Source organism: Semicossyphus pulcher, unplaced genomic scaffold (assembly GCF_022749685.1).
Source record: "Semicossyphus pulcher isolate SPU_LCO1_2020_fin unplaced genomic scaffold, fSemPul1.0.p SCAF_22, whole genome shotgun sequence".
NCBI lineage: Eukaryota > Metazoa > Chordata > Actinopteri > Labriformes > Labridae > Semicossyphus > Semicossyphus pulcher.
The window spans coordinates 16,708,661-16,727,890 of record NW_027211696.1 but is presented as its reverse complement, the minus strand read 5'-3'; the positions used below and the strand labels follow the sequence as shown (position 1 = coordinate 16,727,890).

At 40.2% G+C, this 19,230-nt stretch overlaps 2 protein-coding genes across 4 annotated transcripts in view; both read right to left on the bottom strand.

Annotated features, from left to right (window-relative positions):
• The window catches only part of LOC138602061 (electrogenic sodium bicarbonate cotransporter 1-like), a 38,917-nt gene extending 30,054 nt beyond the window's left edge, over window positions 1–8,863 (bottom strand). For all 3 annotated transcript variants that reach the window (XM_069673440.1, XM_069673437.1, XM_069673439.1), the window contains exons 1-3: window positions 8,561–8,863; window positions 1,700–1,773; window positions 710–877 (exon numbers count right to left, since the gene is read on the bottom strand). In XM_069673440.1, coding sequence (XP_069529541.1) covers window positions 710–877; window positions 1,700–1,773; window positions 8,561–8,580 — 262 coding nt within the window. In that variant the 5' untranslated portion in view covers window positions 8,581–8,863. The remainder of the gene's footprint in view (window positions 1–709; window positions 878–1,699; window positions 1,774–8,560) is intronic.
• Window positions 8,864–9,655: 792 nt separating this feature from the next.
• dck (deoxycytidine kinase) lies at window positions 9,656–18,220 on the bottom strand. Its single transcript, XM_069673574.1, has 7 exons — window positions 18,138–18,220; window positions 17,727–17,842; window positions 14,844–15,037; window positions 13,031–13,178; window positions 12,822–12,937; window positions 12,362–12,461; window positions 9,656–9,808 (listed from the first exon to the last, which is right to left on the bottom strand). The coding sequence occupies exons 1-7, from the start codon at window positions 18,214–18,216 to the stop codon at window positions 9,782–9,784; spliced, it is 780 nt and encodes a 259-aa protein (XP_069529675.1). The 5' UTR covers window positions 18,217–18,220; the 3' UTR covers window positions 9,656–9,781.
• Between the last annotated feature and the right edge of the window lie 1,010 nt (window positions 18,221–19,230).

Below are 19,230 nucleotides of genomic sequence, written 5' to 3'. Positions count from 1 at the left end.
ACAAGCTCGTGCGAGAAGGCCGCCTGAGGCGATTGGTCGATTTCAGCGAAAGCAAAGTTCTACGTAGAGACCTGCAGCTGCTCTGAACGGCCCATTTCAGAGGCGACCTTTTTAAACATGTAATTCTGGAAAAACACGGAATTATGCAGTTTTCACTTTTTCACTGTGAACAATAAAAAACGTGAAAATATGACAATATGCATTCAAAAGATACGGCCCCTTTAAAGCTCCTGAACACACCACAATTTGATTCAGAAAAGGCACCATCATAGGAGCATCTGAATGCCAGCTAACACAACTTTGATGCGTGCGTATTCTTTCATTGCTCCTCTAAATACTGAAGAGGTTGTTGTGGCAGTGTCCTTATCTTTCCTGTGAAACATCTTGATGTTATTTTGCGGGATAAGCTGCCTCCCCGACTCTGCTGCTTCCCATCTACCTAATTCCTGAGAATCCTTTCCTCCAAAGACCCACAACAAAGCTCTGCGTTAATCCCCCAGGTGCGGATAATACACGTCTTGTATTTACTTTACACACTTTGAGCTAATCCAGCGTCATTTTCAGATTAGAATTCCAAATTTTCCCATTCCCCGTCTGCACGAACTCGGTTTGAGTGCATGTTTCTGATTAGTCTTTTCTTTTGCTTTAATGGCTGCCAAAAACTGGATTTATTCTTTTCCCTGACTTTCACTTGTTAGTTGGAACTCACTGAGAGGTTTGAGGATGTTGGCGGTGGACTCGTCCCCGTCTGACTTGTATCCCTCTGTGCTGTGATCCGGCCGTTCCCGCCTCTCCTTGTGGCTGGACTTGCGTCTGTGGCGTCTCCTCCGGTGGTAGCTCTTGGGGACGTGCACGCCGATGTACACAGTGTGGTGACCTGCCACGACACAATGCAGCAAGAGGAAGACGGCAGATCAGATTACAGTCGCACAAAGGGAAATCACATTAATCCTGAATGGCTGGTAATCCGTATCATCAGTGGAAGAAAGAAAACAATGGGGGGCGGTTGAACTTGTGATGAAATGTCTGCTGCTTTGACGCATCGTGCATCATTTTGATGCATCATTTGTTTTGGCTTTGACATTTATGGTTTATTTCCTAATGAGGAAGAGAATGTCAGTCACATTGCAAAACTAAAATCAAGCCAAATACTTCCCCCACAGCAGCCCACACAGGAAATGATGGCTTTATGTCTCCAGGAAGTAATTAGAGAGACAGAGAGAAACTCTGACGATCCCTCGGATGAGCTAAAGAAGTATTTTTGTTTGTCTTTGAACTTTAAATGACATCTTTCACACTTCGCAGTGGTCAGTCATGCTCTCTTGAACATCAGGCGCACACTAAATAAAGCACTTCCAGCTCAAGGGAAGCTGAGGGTATTGCAATGGCTACTGCATTAAAAAGAACAGCTGAATTTAACGCCCAAAACTCCGGCATAGTTCTGTTTGTGTGCACTTTAATGTTGGTTTGTGAAACATCCAAACGTCTCAGAAAGCTCATGTGGGCGTCTCCAGATGAATTCCTCTGTGGCTTTAGCTTTACAGACAGCTCTGAAGAGGATTAAAACAACTGAAGAAACATCTTCCTCTATATGTCTTACACAATAAGTTCATTTTTTCGCTGATACTAGAGGGGAAACTTCATGTTTCACCGGGGCAGATGAAGGGATAAGTGCGCTGGTAATAATCACTGATCTTACCTTCCACTTCCTCTTCATCGCACACATGTTTGACAAAGGACGCTCCTCTGTCCAGAACAGCTTCATCCTCCACTCTATGAGGCAAAAGAGAAAATTTTTTTTAGCACAGCAAGGAGTCTAAAAAGCACTCTGACTATCTCCCATTGTTTGTAAATATGCATGAAACTACGGAAGCCTAAAGGGGAAAATGCAATGCTCCCCGTTTTCATATTCATTTTTAATCATTCCCTGCAGGCAAGACTCTCTAGCTTCCAAACTTAAGACCAGCCTTGATGAGAGAACTGACAGATTGATTTTTCTTTTGAAACCAAAACGGTGTGGTTAAATGTAATTGCAACAGACTTCGTCTTGTGACGGAGTCACTGCATGGGTGAAAAAACCTTAATAAGAAAGTGTAAAACGCAATTGACCTCCAAAAAACAATCCAAGGCACTCTGTAGGATTTCTGTAGAATTAAAGAGTCTTTATTTCACTTGGCAAAAATAAACGTTTAAAATAGCCGATGCGTTGCGACCAACTAGGTCTTCATCAGGGCACACGTCACCAGTGTTTTGCTCACCTTTGTTAAAGTCGAGGTGAAATGAAAAATGTCATTTTAATCCTTTTAGATCACATCCCCGGTAATATTGTGCATCTATTTGACAATATAGGCCAAAAAAATACAGAAAATCTTTCTTCGTATTCTTCTATCAAAATCCGATCATTTTTTCTTCCGGTAAAACAAAATATCACGCGTGCTTGCGTAAGTTAGCACTAAACAATTTCAACCAATCAATCTGCAACATTTAGCTGCAGAGCACCAAGAACGCTCGGTCAGTTAGCTAGCTACTGCGCTGTGGGGAACGTCTGTCTACGCCCACTTCTCAACGATCAAATCAAACCCCTGTAATGATATGTCCCGCCTGCACGTCCTGTTTCACTTGGAAATACGTCACGATACGGAAGCTAGATACTCTCGAAATGCTGTTTCAGCTCGACTTTAAGTTACCCTCGTCAGCTAAGTGGGAGTGGGAGCCCCTTTCACAAATCATAACACCTGACCATGACATAAATGCCACTGTTTTGCTTATTGCATTTAAATATAATTTACTTTAGAGCAGGTTAAGTATAGGAAAATAAAATGCCAACTGTTGTTTAATATTCAAATAAATTTTTTTTTTTTTTTAAATATTTAAAAAATTATAAATTTACATTATTAAATATTAAACATCTGGGTTTTTTCACTGTAAAGCTGGTACAATTGAAAAAATATGTCATACAACCACACTTTAATTTTAGCATGATCATAGAAATATGAGAAAATTAAAATTTAAAAAAGGCATTTTTGCATCTTTATTTAATTTTTACCCAAATGAAACATACTTATGGGTAATATAACGCTATTGTGAAATAACACATTCAAGTTTACATGATATTGTCCCCTAAAGGCTTCCATACTAATGAAGGAACAAGAAGCACCACTGGTGGTCTTCAGATCCAATTGTGATATTTTGTACAACAAGAAAGAGCTGAATGATTTACGAACACAATGAATAACTGCAATTCTTTAAAGTGAGGTTCTGCCAACCACCCACACATGACCAAGAATCACCTTTTGATCCACCTACAATTCTGCAGAAAAGATGAATATACTCTGAACAGACTGTTTTCCTGCTAGAGTGGGTGTATTATTTGCACAGCACTTCTACCAGGAGGCCTTATGTTTACTCCAGGGTCAGAGACATCTTCATGGCCTGCATGACCCGGAGTTTCCTTTGATCATAATGCCCTAACCTTCCTGGAAGGTTGGAAGGAATGTGGCTCCTCCAGTGCTGCAAAGTGTGTACTAATCCAGGCCAGGAAAGAGGGGTTTTAAGGAGGCCAAAACATATTGCAAACAGTAGAATACACATTTGCCAAAACAGCTACAAAAGGAGGATTCCAGCTACAAAACCTTAATTTCAATATGAGGAAAAAGTTAGGTCTCTTTTTTGTTTGGGGGCTTTACCACAGAAAGTTAAGATAGCCTCTGCCTCAAGGTCTGTTCTGGGATTACATAAAGCGTGTCAGTATCAAATCAAGAATTCATCTGCTGTGGCGAATCTGAACAATTTATGGGAATCGTTTTTTTTAAATGACCAAAAATAAATATTTGATTTTTGGAATGCGTATCAAGAATGTCAATAAGAACATGGACATCTGCCATTTCCTTCTGAACAAACCGCAAAACTGAGGATGACACGATGTTAGCTAAATGAAGGGATGGGAGCAGTGTACACAAACTGCTAAGTAAACAAAGTCAGGAAGGATACAACTTGTTCCACCGATTGCAATGCGAGCTAATCTAAATCAAATCCCAGTAGGTTTGATATTTGGCCTGGAGGGAGATAGATAGAAGTACAGAGCTGATAGCAGACAGTAATGTCGAGCCACAAGCTAGCTCCAAGTTCAAACAACAAATGGGGAGTGGGCCGGCTTGGTGCCAAGTTTTCAAGCAATACAAATTCAGTGATTAGCCTCTGTAGCCTCCTTTTATTGCTAGCAAAAGGTCAGGTTCGAAGATATCGTTTAACCCCAGATTTCTTAGCATGTTCTATTCTGCTTGTACTCTCCCTAGGTCAGAGCGAACGGAAAGTACAAGCTCCAGGGAGTTTCTTTGTCACGTTGGTGAGGAAGTTCAAAAACCAGTTATTGAGCTACAGCTTTAAGTGTCACTGAGAATGTGCTCAATGAACACAACTATGAAAGCAGAAGGGTGGAGCCATATTATTCCATTATTGCACAATCATTTGTGTACACAATTTTCCCTCAACGTCACACTTAGGGTGGGAAATTCAAATGCTGTTATTAAAATGGATAATGCTGTGTTGCCAGTTTGCAAATAGCTTACATTTGATATGTGTGGGAATGCTAACATTAGCTGTTTTCTAACAATAATAGCTATGGTTCATCAACAGCTAACATGGTTGAATGCTAAGGTTAGTTGTTGTCTAAAGTTAATGGGTCATCATTAGCTACCATTAGCAGCTAACATTAGAACCGTTTCCTAGTATAGACTTCAAGGTAAAACAACATAATTGATAACCCATTAGCTACCCGAAAACAGCCACCATTAGCATTCAACTAAAGCCTAACTTACATTATCATATTTGTTGGAATGCTAACGTTAGCGGGTTTTTTTTTTAAACGGTAGCTATGGTTCATCAACAGCTAACATAAGCATTTAAATGGTTGAATGCTAAGGTTAGTTGTTGTCTAAAGGTAGATAATAGGTCATCATTAGCTTAGACAGCAGCTAACATTCGTATAGAACCGTTTCCTATAAACTTCAAGGTAAAACAACATAATTAATAACCTATTAGCTACCCTAAAACAGCTACCATTACCATTCAACTAAACCCGAATTTACATTACCATATTTGTTGGAATGCTAACATTAGCTGTTTTCTAACGGTAGCTAATGGTTCATAAGGCGAACATGAGCATTTAAATGATTGAATACTGAGGTTAGCTGTATCTAAAAGTGGCAAATGAGTCATCATTAGCTACTGTAAGACAATAGCATTGAACCATTTCCTATAAACTTCAAAGTAAAACAACATAATTGATAACCAATTATCTACCGTAAAACAATTCAACTAAACCCTACCTTGGAATGCTAACATTAGCTGTTTTCTAACGGTAGCTAAAAGGTCATGAAGAGCTAACGTTCTATTGTTGAACGCTAAGGTTAGTTGTTGTTTAAAGGTTATGGGTCATCACTAGCTACTGTTAGACAACAGCTAACATTAGCATAGAACCGTTTCCTCGTTAACAATACTGTTTGATAGTATTAAAATCGTACAAATTCCTTGCTAAAAAGTAATGTCAGCTAGGAATGAATTTAATGCTATTGTTAGCTAACCGAAGCTAAAAGGATCAACATTATTTAGACAACTACTTACATTAGCATTCAACAATTACCTAGCTAGCATTTCTGTTTGATAGTATACAATATAAACTCCTAAAAAAGGTTATGTTGAACTAGTTGAATGGTAGCTGCTGTTTTATGCTAGCTAATGGGTTATCAATCACGTCCAGATGTTGAAAATTCAGTCTGTTCCTTTATTGATCAGTCCATTATGCGTGAGATGACAACAAGTCTTCAAATTATGTTGCAACCTGGAACACAGCAGCATGACATAAGAGCATTTGAGCTTCCAACCCTTAGCTTGACGTCAGAGGAAAATGAGCACCATGTCAATATTATGAATTTATCTGGTAGCAGTTACTTCAACATGGGTCAGTGATGTGTTTCATGTGCATGAGGGGAGGTCATGTAACATAGCGAGAAAAACGTTGGGACACACAGGAGAGCTAAAGGAAGCTCATGTTGCAGGTTTACTGCTGCATGTAGACGGTCAATGGAGCCACGTTAATCACTCCGCAAGGAGGCCTCAGACAGGGAGACCCTTATGATGAGAAACATACCACAGGTGGTGCACAGGCATGCAGGATGCAGAAGGAAAAGTTCAGCATTCCTGATCTGAACGGGGCGCGAAATAGGGGAGGGGGAAAAAATAAAAATCTATAGTTTTGTATAGCAATATTGAAAAGTGAATGTTATGTATTGATCTTTTATTATTTGAATTATAGCACTGAATTTGATCAACTTTTGGGGACTAGAATTGTTAAAAATGTCTGTAAAAATTCAGTAGCATCTATGACTTGGGGTATTTAATCACAATATATTTAAAGAAATATTACATCTTTCGGCCTCTGGTGAATCCCATCAATAGCAATAAATCAAGAAGAACCAGTTAGGTATGTAAAGTGGGATAAAATGTAACAGAAAAAAGTGAGGTGCTGTTGGAGGATGAAGAGGATTAGAAACAAATCTACTCCTGTGCTGTATTTGTATGAAAACATAAGTCAGATAAGATCTGGTTTCTCCTCATTCACGTCATTGTTAATGCAGGAAATCTTCTTGATCTGTTTTTTCATTTCCTGCTATAACTTCCTCAGCTTGATTAATACAAGAAAAAAAAAATACAAAGCTGGTAGAGGGTCAGAGAGCAACCAGCTGCATCCATCTCACAACTTCTCACTTCACTGCTTCTCTTCTTAGTGACCTCATGGGTCGGGATAAACCTGTCGGTGCGTGAGGAGCCAGGATCAGCTGCTCGGGATCAGGGATCATCCCCATCTCTTTAAACAGAATGACGCATACAGATCCCACCAGCAGCCAGGTTCAGCGTGAGGGTAGCAGGAACCCCTCGACCACCAACACAACATGCAATACTGGGATGATGTAGGAGTGATACTCCAACCAGAAGAGATGTTTTGAGACTCGCACTTCAAACCTGAGGGGCTTGAAAGGTGGCCGTGCAATAGTTTAAGCTCACCTTTGACAGAAAGATCGGCAGTCATTTTTTAAGCAGAAAGAGTCTTTAGGTTTTGGACAAAAGAAGCGATTTTAAGACTTCGCTTTGGGCTCAGAAATTGATGATCTTTTTTCTAAAATATTCTTGAGATTTTATGACGAAAAGATTATCTATTAATCCTGAAAATATTAATAAATGTGCAGGCCCCAATCTATTTTGTTTTCTTTAACGAAAAGGATAAAAGCAGCAAATCCCAGGATTGAAGAAGCTGGTACTAAAGTACATTTAGACATTTATGTTGTATAGTTTATAGGTTGACAAATCAAAGTGTCCATGAAGTGTAAAATGTCTCGGTAAGTAGATCAGAGTAGCAGAGGACACGTAACATCTGTACTCAGCTGTCTTTTATGCAATAACTCAATCCTAATCGACTACCTGCCTGTCAGGTTGGCCTAGACTTTTTGGAATTTCCTGACACTCCACTGAATGAGGAAACTGAAGGCCATCTAATTGCACACAACATCAGTCAGCAGTGCACAAAGAGGCATTCAAGACGAGAACCGTGATGAAGATTCACACCGGAAAATCGACGGCACAAAGAAAAGTGGAAAACATTTCCCTGTTGCAACCAGATTTCACAATCCGACACAAAAGACAGAAGAATGAGGAATCAAGTTTGGATTTACGGTTTCTGCTGCTATTGTAAGAGGAGGGCTGGGCAGACACCTGTGAGAAGTCTCAATAGGTGACTCTTAGTTTCACTCATTATTGCATGAAGGGGTGACAGTCACACTTTAAATGTAGAAGTAAATATTAAGGGCTGGATGAGGTTTATACTGTAGGTTATGATAGCTATAAGTGGCTGCAGATGAGGTTTGGCAAACAGCTGATAAATTCCAGGTGCATATCAGAAAAGTGCACGCTCTGTTTCCTTGTGGTTTCATAGTAACCGCTGAGTCTGCCGCGTCATTGCGCAACATGGACGCACACGCTGGCCCAGTCTCACTGTGGAGTTTTCCACATGGCTTTGTGAAGCATACGCAACACACACACAGCTTATTCATGAATTTACACTGACTGGGGACAGATCTCCTTCACTTGGCCTGCGCTCCCCTAGTACAGCGTCTGTCTCAGTAATTACCTGTGACAGGTTCTTGGAAAATAGATTACCTGGCCGTTCATAGCCGCAGCAGTACGGCAGCAGTGGCTTATCCTGGCAAGGCTGGTACACGAATGAATGACATTTCTGTACTTATTTAGACGCCCAATCAATAGTCTGTTCAAGTTAACCAAAGACATGGCACAAGTAGCAAACTAAACCAAGAGAAGCAACCGAAAAAAACTGCTTTACGCACAGAAAATCAGCCCGAATAACGCGCTGATTTACATAGTTGGTGGTTAGGATTCACCTGATACCTCGTTTACACTTTCTCACCTGGACAGGAAATGCACTCCTGCAGGCGAAAGTTCAGAATGCTGTAAACTGTTAACAAGGAAAGAGGAAAGATCATAAACTTACTTCGTCTTGTCGGAACTCATGGTGACGAACTTCGCCTTTAAAGGCTGATCAATCCCAGCTCCTTCTGCACAGTTCAAGTCGCTCTTGAAGTCGTTTGCAGATCTTCACCTACTCTATCTGTCGCGCTTCTTTGAAGTCAAATAAAGAGTATAAAAAGAAGTCGAGGAGCCGGAGCTATCTCGCTGGAATGACTCTATAAATCAAGTTGAACACCAAACACACGATCCTCATATCGTGCTGGGCTTCTTCAGGTCGTGTCTCGGTGACATGGTGAAGAAAAAGAAGCTCGTTTTTGTGTCTCAGTGGAAGCGTGTGGAGAGGCTCTGAGAGCACAGCGTGTCTTTTTCCATATTTAAAGTGCCATCCCTCCTCCTGCGTGACGCCACCAGGGGGGCGGAGGTCACAAAGTTGCGCTCATGGGAGGCGCAGCAAACCCTTTAACCTGACTAATGGTTTCTGTATTGTTCAGTTTGCATATCTAAACACACATATAGGGCCTCATTTCTCCGGATTTATAGAATAATAATTGTTTGTTGTGTTTGGATAGATTCCCAGCAGCCAGGAGCAGTTTTACTTTGAATGTAGTCCCTTTTTTATGAATGATTGCAGCGCTTGTGTTTTCATTTTGAACCTGACACAAGAAGTTTAAATATTGACTGATTTAACAGCTGATTTAACTTTTTTAAAAAGTCTAGGAGCTCCATCCTGCAACGCTTTCTTATCTCTGTAGTGGACCTTCACCCTGCGTTATATGTATTTATATTAAGACTTCATAACTGAAAATTAAGGCACCTATTCCAGGTAGCGTTAATGAAATCCTATTGGAGCTACCAGGTAAAGGAGAGCTCAGCAGTCAGAAATAGCTGCCTGGACTGCTGTTATGGAGACTGGCGACATCTTCTGGACACCAGGAACAGTTATGACTCTTATGTGGAAATCAATGATCACTGGATCTTTGGTTTTAATGCAAAAATAATAATGTCAGCAATTCTTAATTCGTCATATAAAAAACACCCAAATTATTAAAAGTATTTCAAGTTTTATTGTCATTTGCAAACACCAATAGACATACATTTCATTTTGCACATAAAGAAATTATAAATACACAGATGTTACAAAATATCTATAAAAGACAGTTTTTAAAAAGAGCAACAGATCATTGAAATGATCCACTCTTTCCTTCTCCGGGCGTCGGTTATATTTCCCATCACTGATCGACCCTCACAACGTGCTCATGAACTCTTTCACCTGAAAAAAGAAACACAAAGCCGTTAGCGTCAGTAACTTCCATCCTGGTAGAGATTTGTGCAAAGCATTGTGTGTCTAAGTGGGTCCATTTCTTATGAATGACTTTTAAATGGGAGGTGAATCTCTAAAAAGAGGTTCCTGTGTTTACCATCAACATGAAACTGCAACAGAAGCAGCCCTTCAGGCCTCATTTCCATAGGTGAAACCTGTTTGTGTTTATTAGTATCACAGAGATCACACCCAGCATGGAGCTTAGCCTCCTCCCAAAACACACTTAAAATTTATTCTCCATTTCAGCCTGTTTATTCCTTTAAATCATGTTATTAATTTGGCGCAGAAATATCAGCTGAAAAAAGGGAGATTAATATATTTATAAAACAAAACTTAAAACATGGCTGACGGCAAACCAGTCATGTGATCACTGATTTTAACCTTCGTATGAAACCGTCCTCCAACATGAAGAGAAAGAATGGTTTATTTGCACTGTTTGTTGTTTTTATGTGATACACTGTTAATTTGTATTGTTTTTAATGTTTGTACTGTGATGTCTTTTTTAGATCTTCTTGCTCAGGGACCACAGATGTAAATTAGCTATATAGCTAACCCAGGCCCAACAGTTGTGTTGTGCACGGCGCCTGTTAAATAAACTAATAAACCTAAAAAAAATCTTTTGTTTTCTAAGGATCAAATCAAGATATATTCTTCAGATTCTGAACTTAAGTAACAGAAGGAATAGTGCAAACACCACAGTGTAAAATGCTCAGTTACAAACTAAAAATATTCAGAACCGTTCTTAAGAAGGGATATCATCAGCAAAACATGCGAAAGTAAACACTTCTTATGTTGAAAAATGATCTATATTTGTCCATTATTTACTCAGAAAAGTCGAATTTTCAAGCTAAGATGGGCAAATTTCTAGCTTATAGGACAAATTAACCGGGGGATGTAGATTGATAGATAGACAACACATGTGAAATCACACATCTGTCATCTGCCCCCCCCCTTAAAGTCGAGCTGAAAAGGCATTTCGAGAGTATCTAGCTTCCGTATCGTGACGTATTTCCGAGTGAAACAGGACGTGCAGGCGGGACATATCATTACAGGGGTTTGATTTGATCGTTGAGAAGTGGGCGTAGACAGACGTTCCCCACAGCGCAGTAGCTAGCTAACTGACCGAGCGTTCTTGCTGCTCTGCGGCTAAATGTTGCAGATTGATTGGTTGAAATAGTTTGGTGCTAACTTACGTAAGCACGCGTGAAATTTAGTTTTACCGGAAGAAAAAATGATCGGATTTTGATATAAGAATACGAAGAAATGGATTTTCTGTATTTTTTTTTGGCCTATATTGTCAAATAGATGCACAATATTACCGAGGATGTGATCTAAAAGGATTAAAATGACGTTTTTCATTTCACCTCGACTTTAAATAAACTAAACTAAAGCAAAATCTTTTGTTTTCTATGGATCAAATCAAGATATATTCTTCAGATTCTGAACTTAAGTAACAAAAGGAATAGTGCAAACACCACAGTGTAAAATGCTCAGATACAAACTAAAAACATTCAGAACCGTTCTTAAGTATGATGAGGGGTATCATCAGCAAAACATGTTTACAAAGTAAACACAAATAGAAAATCAATTTCTTCATATTCTTAAATCAAAATCCGATCATTTTTTCGTCTGGTAAAACTAAATTTCACGCGTGCTTACGTAAGTTAGCACCAAACAATTTCAACCAATCAATCTGCAACATTTAGCCGCAGAGCACCAAGAACGCTCGGTCAGTTAGCTAGCTGCTGCGCTGTGGAGAACGTCTGCCCACTTCTCAACGATCAAATCAAATCCCTCTAATGATATGTCCCGCCTGCACGTCCTGTTTCACTCGGAAATACGTCACGATACGGAAGCTAGATACTCTCGAAATGCAGTTTCAGCTCGACTTTAAGAAAATAATAAAATTAGAGACGGAATAAAATAAAAATAAAGGCTATTAAAAATAAAAATATACACTACAACACTGAGTAGTGGCGGTATTGAGGTAATTTAAACATGATGAGCAGAGTTCTTCATCATGCATTATTCTCTCATACTGACTAAGATTTGTAATTATTGAATCAACTTTATTTATATTTCAAAGATGTTTTTTATTTTAAAAAAGTGAAAAAAACAGGGTAGAAACGAGTCTTGAAGGGCCCATAATGGAGGAATAAACCATATTATACATTTCATATAATTATGTATGCTGTATTTTACTGTTACAGCGATTAGAGGTGAAGCTAATTTAAGTAAAAAATAAATACAATTATTGTCTAATATTTAGTTCTTATTTAAAATACTAAAGACTGTATTACAGTTGTGAATACAGCTGTCAAACTAATGTAAGTAGAAGTCGTGCTCGTAGCCTCATAATACACATAAACACAAACCCCTCTGTGGGGTTTATAGATGGCAGAAAAGGCCGACAGGACGTTTCACCACAGAGACCTATAAGGGGACTATTTGGATGTAAATCTGAAAGCTTTATTTCTTTATTTGACTTTCACTGTCACTCACCTTCTCTATCATGTCGGCTCTCTTCGTGTCATTCGCCCTAAAGTCTTCGCTCACGTCTATGGTCAAGACGGGCACGTCGCTGAGATACTCAAACTCCATGCTGCGGAGAGGAGAGACACGGTTAGTGATGCCTATCACTCCCTTTTTCATTTATTTCCTTTAGGTGAAGCTTTCATCTTTAAAAAGAATTCTTGAGCACACAAAGGAGTAAAGACACAAACCCATTTCCAGCCTCATCCATTTCTTTAACTTCTTTAACTAAATGCATATCAAGGGGACCTGAAACTTCAGCCTCTGAGCTGCCCTCAGGTTAATGAATAATGGGGTCTTTTTTTAATGCTCGAGATCAGTCAGATAACTGGCATCCTTTTCGTCTTTAATACGCCACACAGAGAAGCGTGCAGTTTCGGATGCACATGTGCAATAAGAAGTGTGTTTGCAGGTGCACATGTGGACTCACGTCATGGTTTTATGCTGCAGCCAGCTCTCGTGCTTAAAGTGCAGCTTCTCCAGATACTCCAGCGGGATGTCCTGCTCTTCTTCTCGGCCTCTCAGGTGCAATCGCTCTAAACATTTCTACACAAAGTGAAAACAAGCGAGTCATTTCTCCATTTCATTTTCTTTAGATGTTATCACATAAAAAAGAAGCTGAGGAGACGAGGAGAGTACCTCCGGTGACGCTCTGAGGTAGATGATACCGTCCAGCTCGATGTTCTTGCCAAACTGGCTGTGCAGCCAGCCGTGCCAGTCCTGGTAGACGGACCATTCCGTCTCGCTCAGGCACTCGCTCTCGTAGAGGTTGGCTGCAAAGATGTACCTGCGACATGAGAGGAATTAAACGGCAAATTAAAACGTATCAGTGTTTGCATTTTTACTACAAGCTGCTTCCCAAAAAATATTATCTATTGCATTCATTAAATATGACGTCAGATGGTCACTATCGACAAACAAAGACTTAATTAACACTAGAGCCCAACTAATGAGTTTTTGGGTCCAATATATCCCTTGGAAACCAATATGGCGGCAGATATAGACAATTTCCTAGTTGGAATGACAGTAAACCTTCACGACGTGCCTTGTGCATCAATATGACAATCCTCAGGTGGTAGGACAGCTGCTTTTTAAACTTAAAATAACAAACAGCCAAATTCTCGCGTGGTTCACCATCTGCTGAGCTGGGACACTCTGCCACATGTGCTGCAGACAGAGCTGAGAATATTTTACATTTGACACGTTCCTAAATCATACCAAGTGTTATTTTCTGCACCATCTGCTCTGTGAAAGCAGGATTTTATATCAGTGCTGGATGCAGATATGGGTGTATCTGTCATAGGCCCTCGTCAGTCTGCAATATACGCTGAGTGATACGTCAACTGGCCCTGATAAACATATATATCCTGAAATTATTAAAGTAAAGTGATGAACGGGAATTGCGGGAGCACACTTCCCAGATATCCAGACAGTGTTGCATGTGTGACGTCCACAGTCTTGATTTTCCTCATTGACGGTCGCTTTCCTTTTCAGACTGTTTGCTTCATCTGAGCGTCGAGTTTGTTTCTTCTTCTTTGGATTTTCACTTCTTGTTGAAGTTGTATCTGTAGTCCTCCATCTTTTCTTTGTTTGTTCAGCCGTAGTAGATTACTGTTTACTCGCAACGCTCGCAGAGAGCGGAAAAGCAGCCGCTTAGCTCCGCCTACCCTCTCTGGCAGACCAACCACTGCTGGCTGATGGAAAACACGTCACTAACTGGGCGCCGCTTGTGATTTTTTCCATGAAAGTCGCCACAGACACCCAGTCTGTAATACTGCAGATGCAAAGGCTTTCATCAGTGGGCCATAGGCTCAATCACCTTTGTGTTACGTCATTCTGCGATGGGTAGAGACTTAACAGACATTTATTTAAATGAAAATCAGCGTTACTGTTTAGAAGACTATTTTAAAGTCCTTTGACTGTCCTTGTATGCATCAATGGTTCGGCTGCAGCAACAGATTAATTTATTACTGATTTACCTGTCAACTGCTTTTCCTGATTAATAATACTAATAATTATTTGTGTATAAACTGTCAGAATACGGCGAAAAAATTCCCATTAGAATTTTGATGAAGTAGAAAAAAGCAACAACGTTTCAGGTTTGCAATTCTGGAGAAAGTTGATCTGATATTTGAACTCAACAGCCAATGAAACGCACCCCTCCCTTCAGTGTCGCTTCTGAGGCTCCGCCTTCCAAATTCATGGATGATCATTGCCATGGGAACGACTCCAACAACTATCTAAGGACAATCAGTATGACAGAATCTGGAGCGTCTGCTTCCTGAGGGTGAGTTAGACTCAAGACATTTTTTATCACTATCACGGGGAAGCTCCACTCCCCAAGGTCGACGACCCAGGAGAGGGACTGACTAACCTGTGTGTAGCTTGTAGTCTTATTAAAATTAACCACCAATTGAACTACTTTAATGTTTTAAATGACATGTCTTCGTACCTGTCGCTGTAGATGGAGCGCTCGAAGAACTGCACAGGGTTCTCAGCCTCCCGGAGCTTCCCGTTGGCCGACCTGATCTGAGCGCGCACCCGGCTGATGCAGGCGTAGCTCTGGAAGGTGTAGGCCCACCTCTCAGGTTTCTCGTACATCATCTGCAGTATGTTCCCTCCGCTCCTCTGAGACGTGGTCAGCTCCTAGTGAACATATGGGACAGGGTGAATTTTACATGAACACCTCCCCATTGGGATTAGTGAATATGTTGCCACAGCGGTGTGTAGTTTGTGTTCCTGTGTGCAGCTCTTCCACTCACTGCAGCAGGTGATTGAGCTCACCTGTGCCCACTTACTAATCAAGGTCCAGAGCATGAAGAGCAGGAGAGAGGAGGCAGTGGGTCATTCGGCTGCGTGTGTTGGACGTCGTTTGTTTTTAGTATTTTGACTGACCAGCTTCTCTTTTGTTTGTTCTCTAGTTATAGAAGCTTTTTTTCAGTTGTTACTAAATTATATTTGCCTTATTTTTAAATTTGCTTCCCTTCTTTTGTCCTGGGTTTTACCACACTGTTCCTCCCCTCATCCCCTAGCCCATTCTGGGGAACATAACAAACGACATTGTGAAGTTTAACCAGTAAACAATCTCATATATTTCCCCATAATTCCACTTAGTTCCCTATAATAAGACACATCATAGAAAGAGTGTAACTGTCAAACCCTGCAGCTCTACAGTCTGTGCCATGATCAGCAGAGGGCGCATGACTGAGCGACTGTAGCTGTAAAGTATGTAATGTAAGCATGTTGGACAGTTGTGGCAGCAGAGGAGCCTTGTTGGAGGACTCCTTAACAGTTGTACATACTGATAATACCCCGATGCTATCGTTTTACACTGTGCTACACAGTGTGCAGTGCAGCACACGTTTACATTTCAGTGTGCAAGAAGTCTTGTTTCCCTGTGCCTTCTAGAAAGAGGATTGTGGAAGCCATCTTTCTTTCAGTGCTGGACTGTGGGGATGTTATCTACAGACATGCGGAAACATCCACTCTCGCGCCCTTAAATGCTGTCTACCAATCTGCCCTTCGATTCAGAACTGGAGACAACAATGGTACCTACATTCTAGAGCATGCGCTTACAGGGTTCCCACTCTTTAAGTAATTATTTTCCAGGACCTTTCCAGGATATTTCCCGGGAGATTTTTTTGACAATACAGGACAGCAGTCGCTCACAAACGGTCACGTAATTTAGGCGCTTCACACAGTGGCACATCCCGCGGCATGCCATCGGCCACTTTTCGATCCCTGCGCTGCTGCTCCAAGAGGTCAAAAGTCAAACTCAGAAACGCACTGGGTTTTATACAGCCAACACTAGGAGGAGACATCGCGTGCCAGGAGAGGGCATACCGTCATACCGCACCAACAGTCAAGTTTCAAACAAAAATACGCACCCAGGTTTATGTATGCGATCTGAGTGAGGAGCTGAAATACAGCTAAAAATGCCCAGGACAACATAGATTATTTCCAGGATATTTGGTAATTTTAATAAAATTTCCAGGTGTCTCCATGACTGGAAAACTACTCTCTAAATTTCCAGGTTTTCCAGGACGTGTGGGAACCCTAGCTTCAACTGGCAGCAGCAAAGTCTGGTAGCTCTGAATTTCTCTGAATCTTTGGTAGATGAGATGCCAGACAAGTGAATTTCCCTTTGGGGATCAATAAAGTTATTGTTATTGTTATTACTGCCTTTTATATCAAAATGTGGGCTGGCCTTCTCTTTCAGTTAGAAGAGACCACAATTTGTTTTTCTTTATGTGTCATCCCTTATTGGATAGAGAGTTGCAAACCACACACTCGTTCACAGGGTGCTGCATGTCCCCACAGTTCACACTAATCTAGGACAGATTAGATTCTTTTAATTGACTTGTTTTATTATATTACTTTGAACATGTTTATGGCTTTCATTGTGTTATATTTATGATGGTAACTTACTGATTGATATTGTCCATTTATAATGTTTTATTGTACAATCATGTACTCAGGTCTCTCTTATTTAAATAATTAAATGTTACCTTTCTGATGACTTTAGCTTCAACTTTAAACTTTTCTTTGCTATAAAAATTATAACTTTCAAGTAAAAAAATAAAAGGCTCTCTCAGTGGTCTTAAAATGTGTGCATTTAAAATATTTATAAGCAGAGATAACATAAATAGTGGAGTGAAGGCAATTGAGCGGTGCGAGAAACAGCAATAATGTTTCTACAGTTTGAGCTTCTCAAAGTGTAAATACATGCTGCTTTTTTGCTTCCTGTGACAGAAGAGTTATATCATGCGTACTTGTATCTGTGCTCCTTCGTTCTGGCCCTATAAAAAAGCTATAAAAGCACTATTTTAGGAGAGTAGAATTTGGATGCAGAAAGTCTCCAGTCCTAATAAACCGAGCAAGCACCTGAATATCCTGCTTGCTGCTAATATACGAAGTACTGTATATGTGTGAGTGAAGCCACTAGACATGCCGCCGAGGTTGAGGCTGGGTCTGCAGTTGTGCGGGAGGTTAGAGATGTCTGCCCCGATGACGGCATGTTCATCTGTCCAGAGTGTGACCATCTGTTGCTCTGGGTGTGTGTTGGTGGTGACCAGTCAGTGCAGATATATGCACAGATGGCAGCTGCACTCTAAATACAGATGAAGACTCTGCCAGTTATCTTAACGTGTGCAGTGCACGTTATAAACCAGTGGATGTGTGTGAGAGGCCTGAGGAGTAAAGGATCATGTTCCTTGTGCATAATTAAATACATCCTGGATTTATGGTGCAATTTTACTATTTTCTGCAAGCGTCTGTTCTACAAATGTGTGACCATTGTATCAAAATGCATAAATACAGTGCTGTATGTCAATACCTCAAAGTCACTTCCTGTTGTTTGGACATTGCACCACCTCGCGATGGGCTCGGGTACCACCTCCCAGTCCGCGCTTTCCTGCTCCAGAAGGCGCACAAAGGTAGATTTCCCTGCCGCTGAGCACAAGGGATGCAGAAAATCAATGTAAATCGTATCGCTGGTGTCACTTAATAAACGCATTTTGTAGGTATATTAGCTAATGAGCCTGTTATAAAGTAGTTTGGTTGAGGCAGTAACAGTACAAAGGCAATTGGCGGCAAAACGTTAACGTTAAAGAAACTATAATTAAAGAGTTGCCACGTTGTCATATTACCGTGGAGCGCAAATAAGCTATGCATTTGCACCCTAGCAGCTTTAGTAGCGTTAATTTGAGGTTTTAAAATAGCTATTTAGCTTGTTATGTGCACTCACCGATATTCCCTTCCACTGATATCCGCTTTATCCTCTTCTCCATCGAGTCGTTCATCGAGTCGCTCACGGACTCATTCATGGAGTCGTTTACTGAACGAGGACAGGGCCGCTTCGGAGTAAAAGACATTTTTCAGCTAATAAATAATGCTCCTTCCTAATTAAAGCGGGTGTTGCAGCAGCTGCTGTGGATGCAGAAGGCTCCTTGTTGATTCAAGTTTGGCGGTAACAGACGTCAGGACTCAGGAAGCGGCGGTTTTGCACAGATGTGGCTCCGCCCAGGAAGCAGCTGCAGCCCCGCACGTGCACCACCAGCTCGAGCCTGGGTTGTTTTCATGTTGTTGTGACTGTTGCAGGAAGTATTTACACTAAAATAAAAGTAGTATAACCAGATATAATTAAGAATAATATATGCATTACTTTAAATATATAAAATTATAAGTAAAGGGATTGTAATTTAACATGTTGGCAGCTGAGGTGGAACTATTTCATAAACTGTTGTATACTTAAATATATTAACGAATTTATTAAACATATTAAACATAGTTTATAATAGGTTTTTGTAGGTTAACGTAAATGTTAAATATAGGATGTATTGCAGTAAAAACGAAAGTATTTCACTGAAAAATATAATGTGTAAAAGTTTACAACTTTATCGGTGTATCTGCACATTAACATCTCTGTACACTGTAATTGCACATTTACAGCTGTGAAGACTGTAGGCTTATGTTACATTAACCCCTTACCTCCCTGTAACGTTTGTTTACATTTAAGATATATGTTGATGTATGTTTATATTTTAGAGTAATATAGTTTAAGTTATTATCTTTTATTGCTGTTAGAATTCCTGGATGTATATATTCCTTTCTCTCTTCTAGTGTTAGGGTTATTTTCTACTGTGTATTTATTTTCTCCTGGCCTGCATTCACTTTGATAACCTGCTGCTGTAACGCCACAATTTCCCAGTTTGGGATCAATAAAGTCCGTCCGTCTATAAACCATAAAATATAAAAAGTTCTTAAGTAGTTCAAAGTACTTAAGCACAAGTTAAAATAAGCCTGTATAACAAAAGTACTGGCAACAAAATGTACTTAAA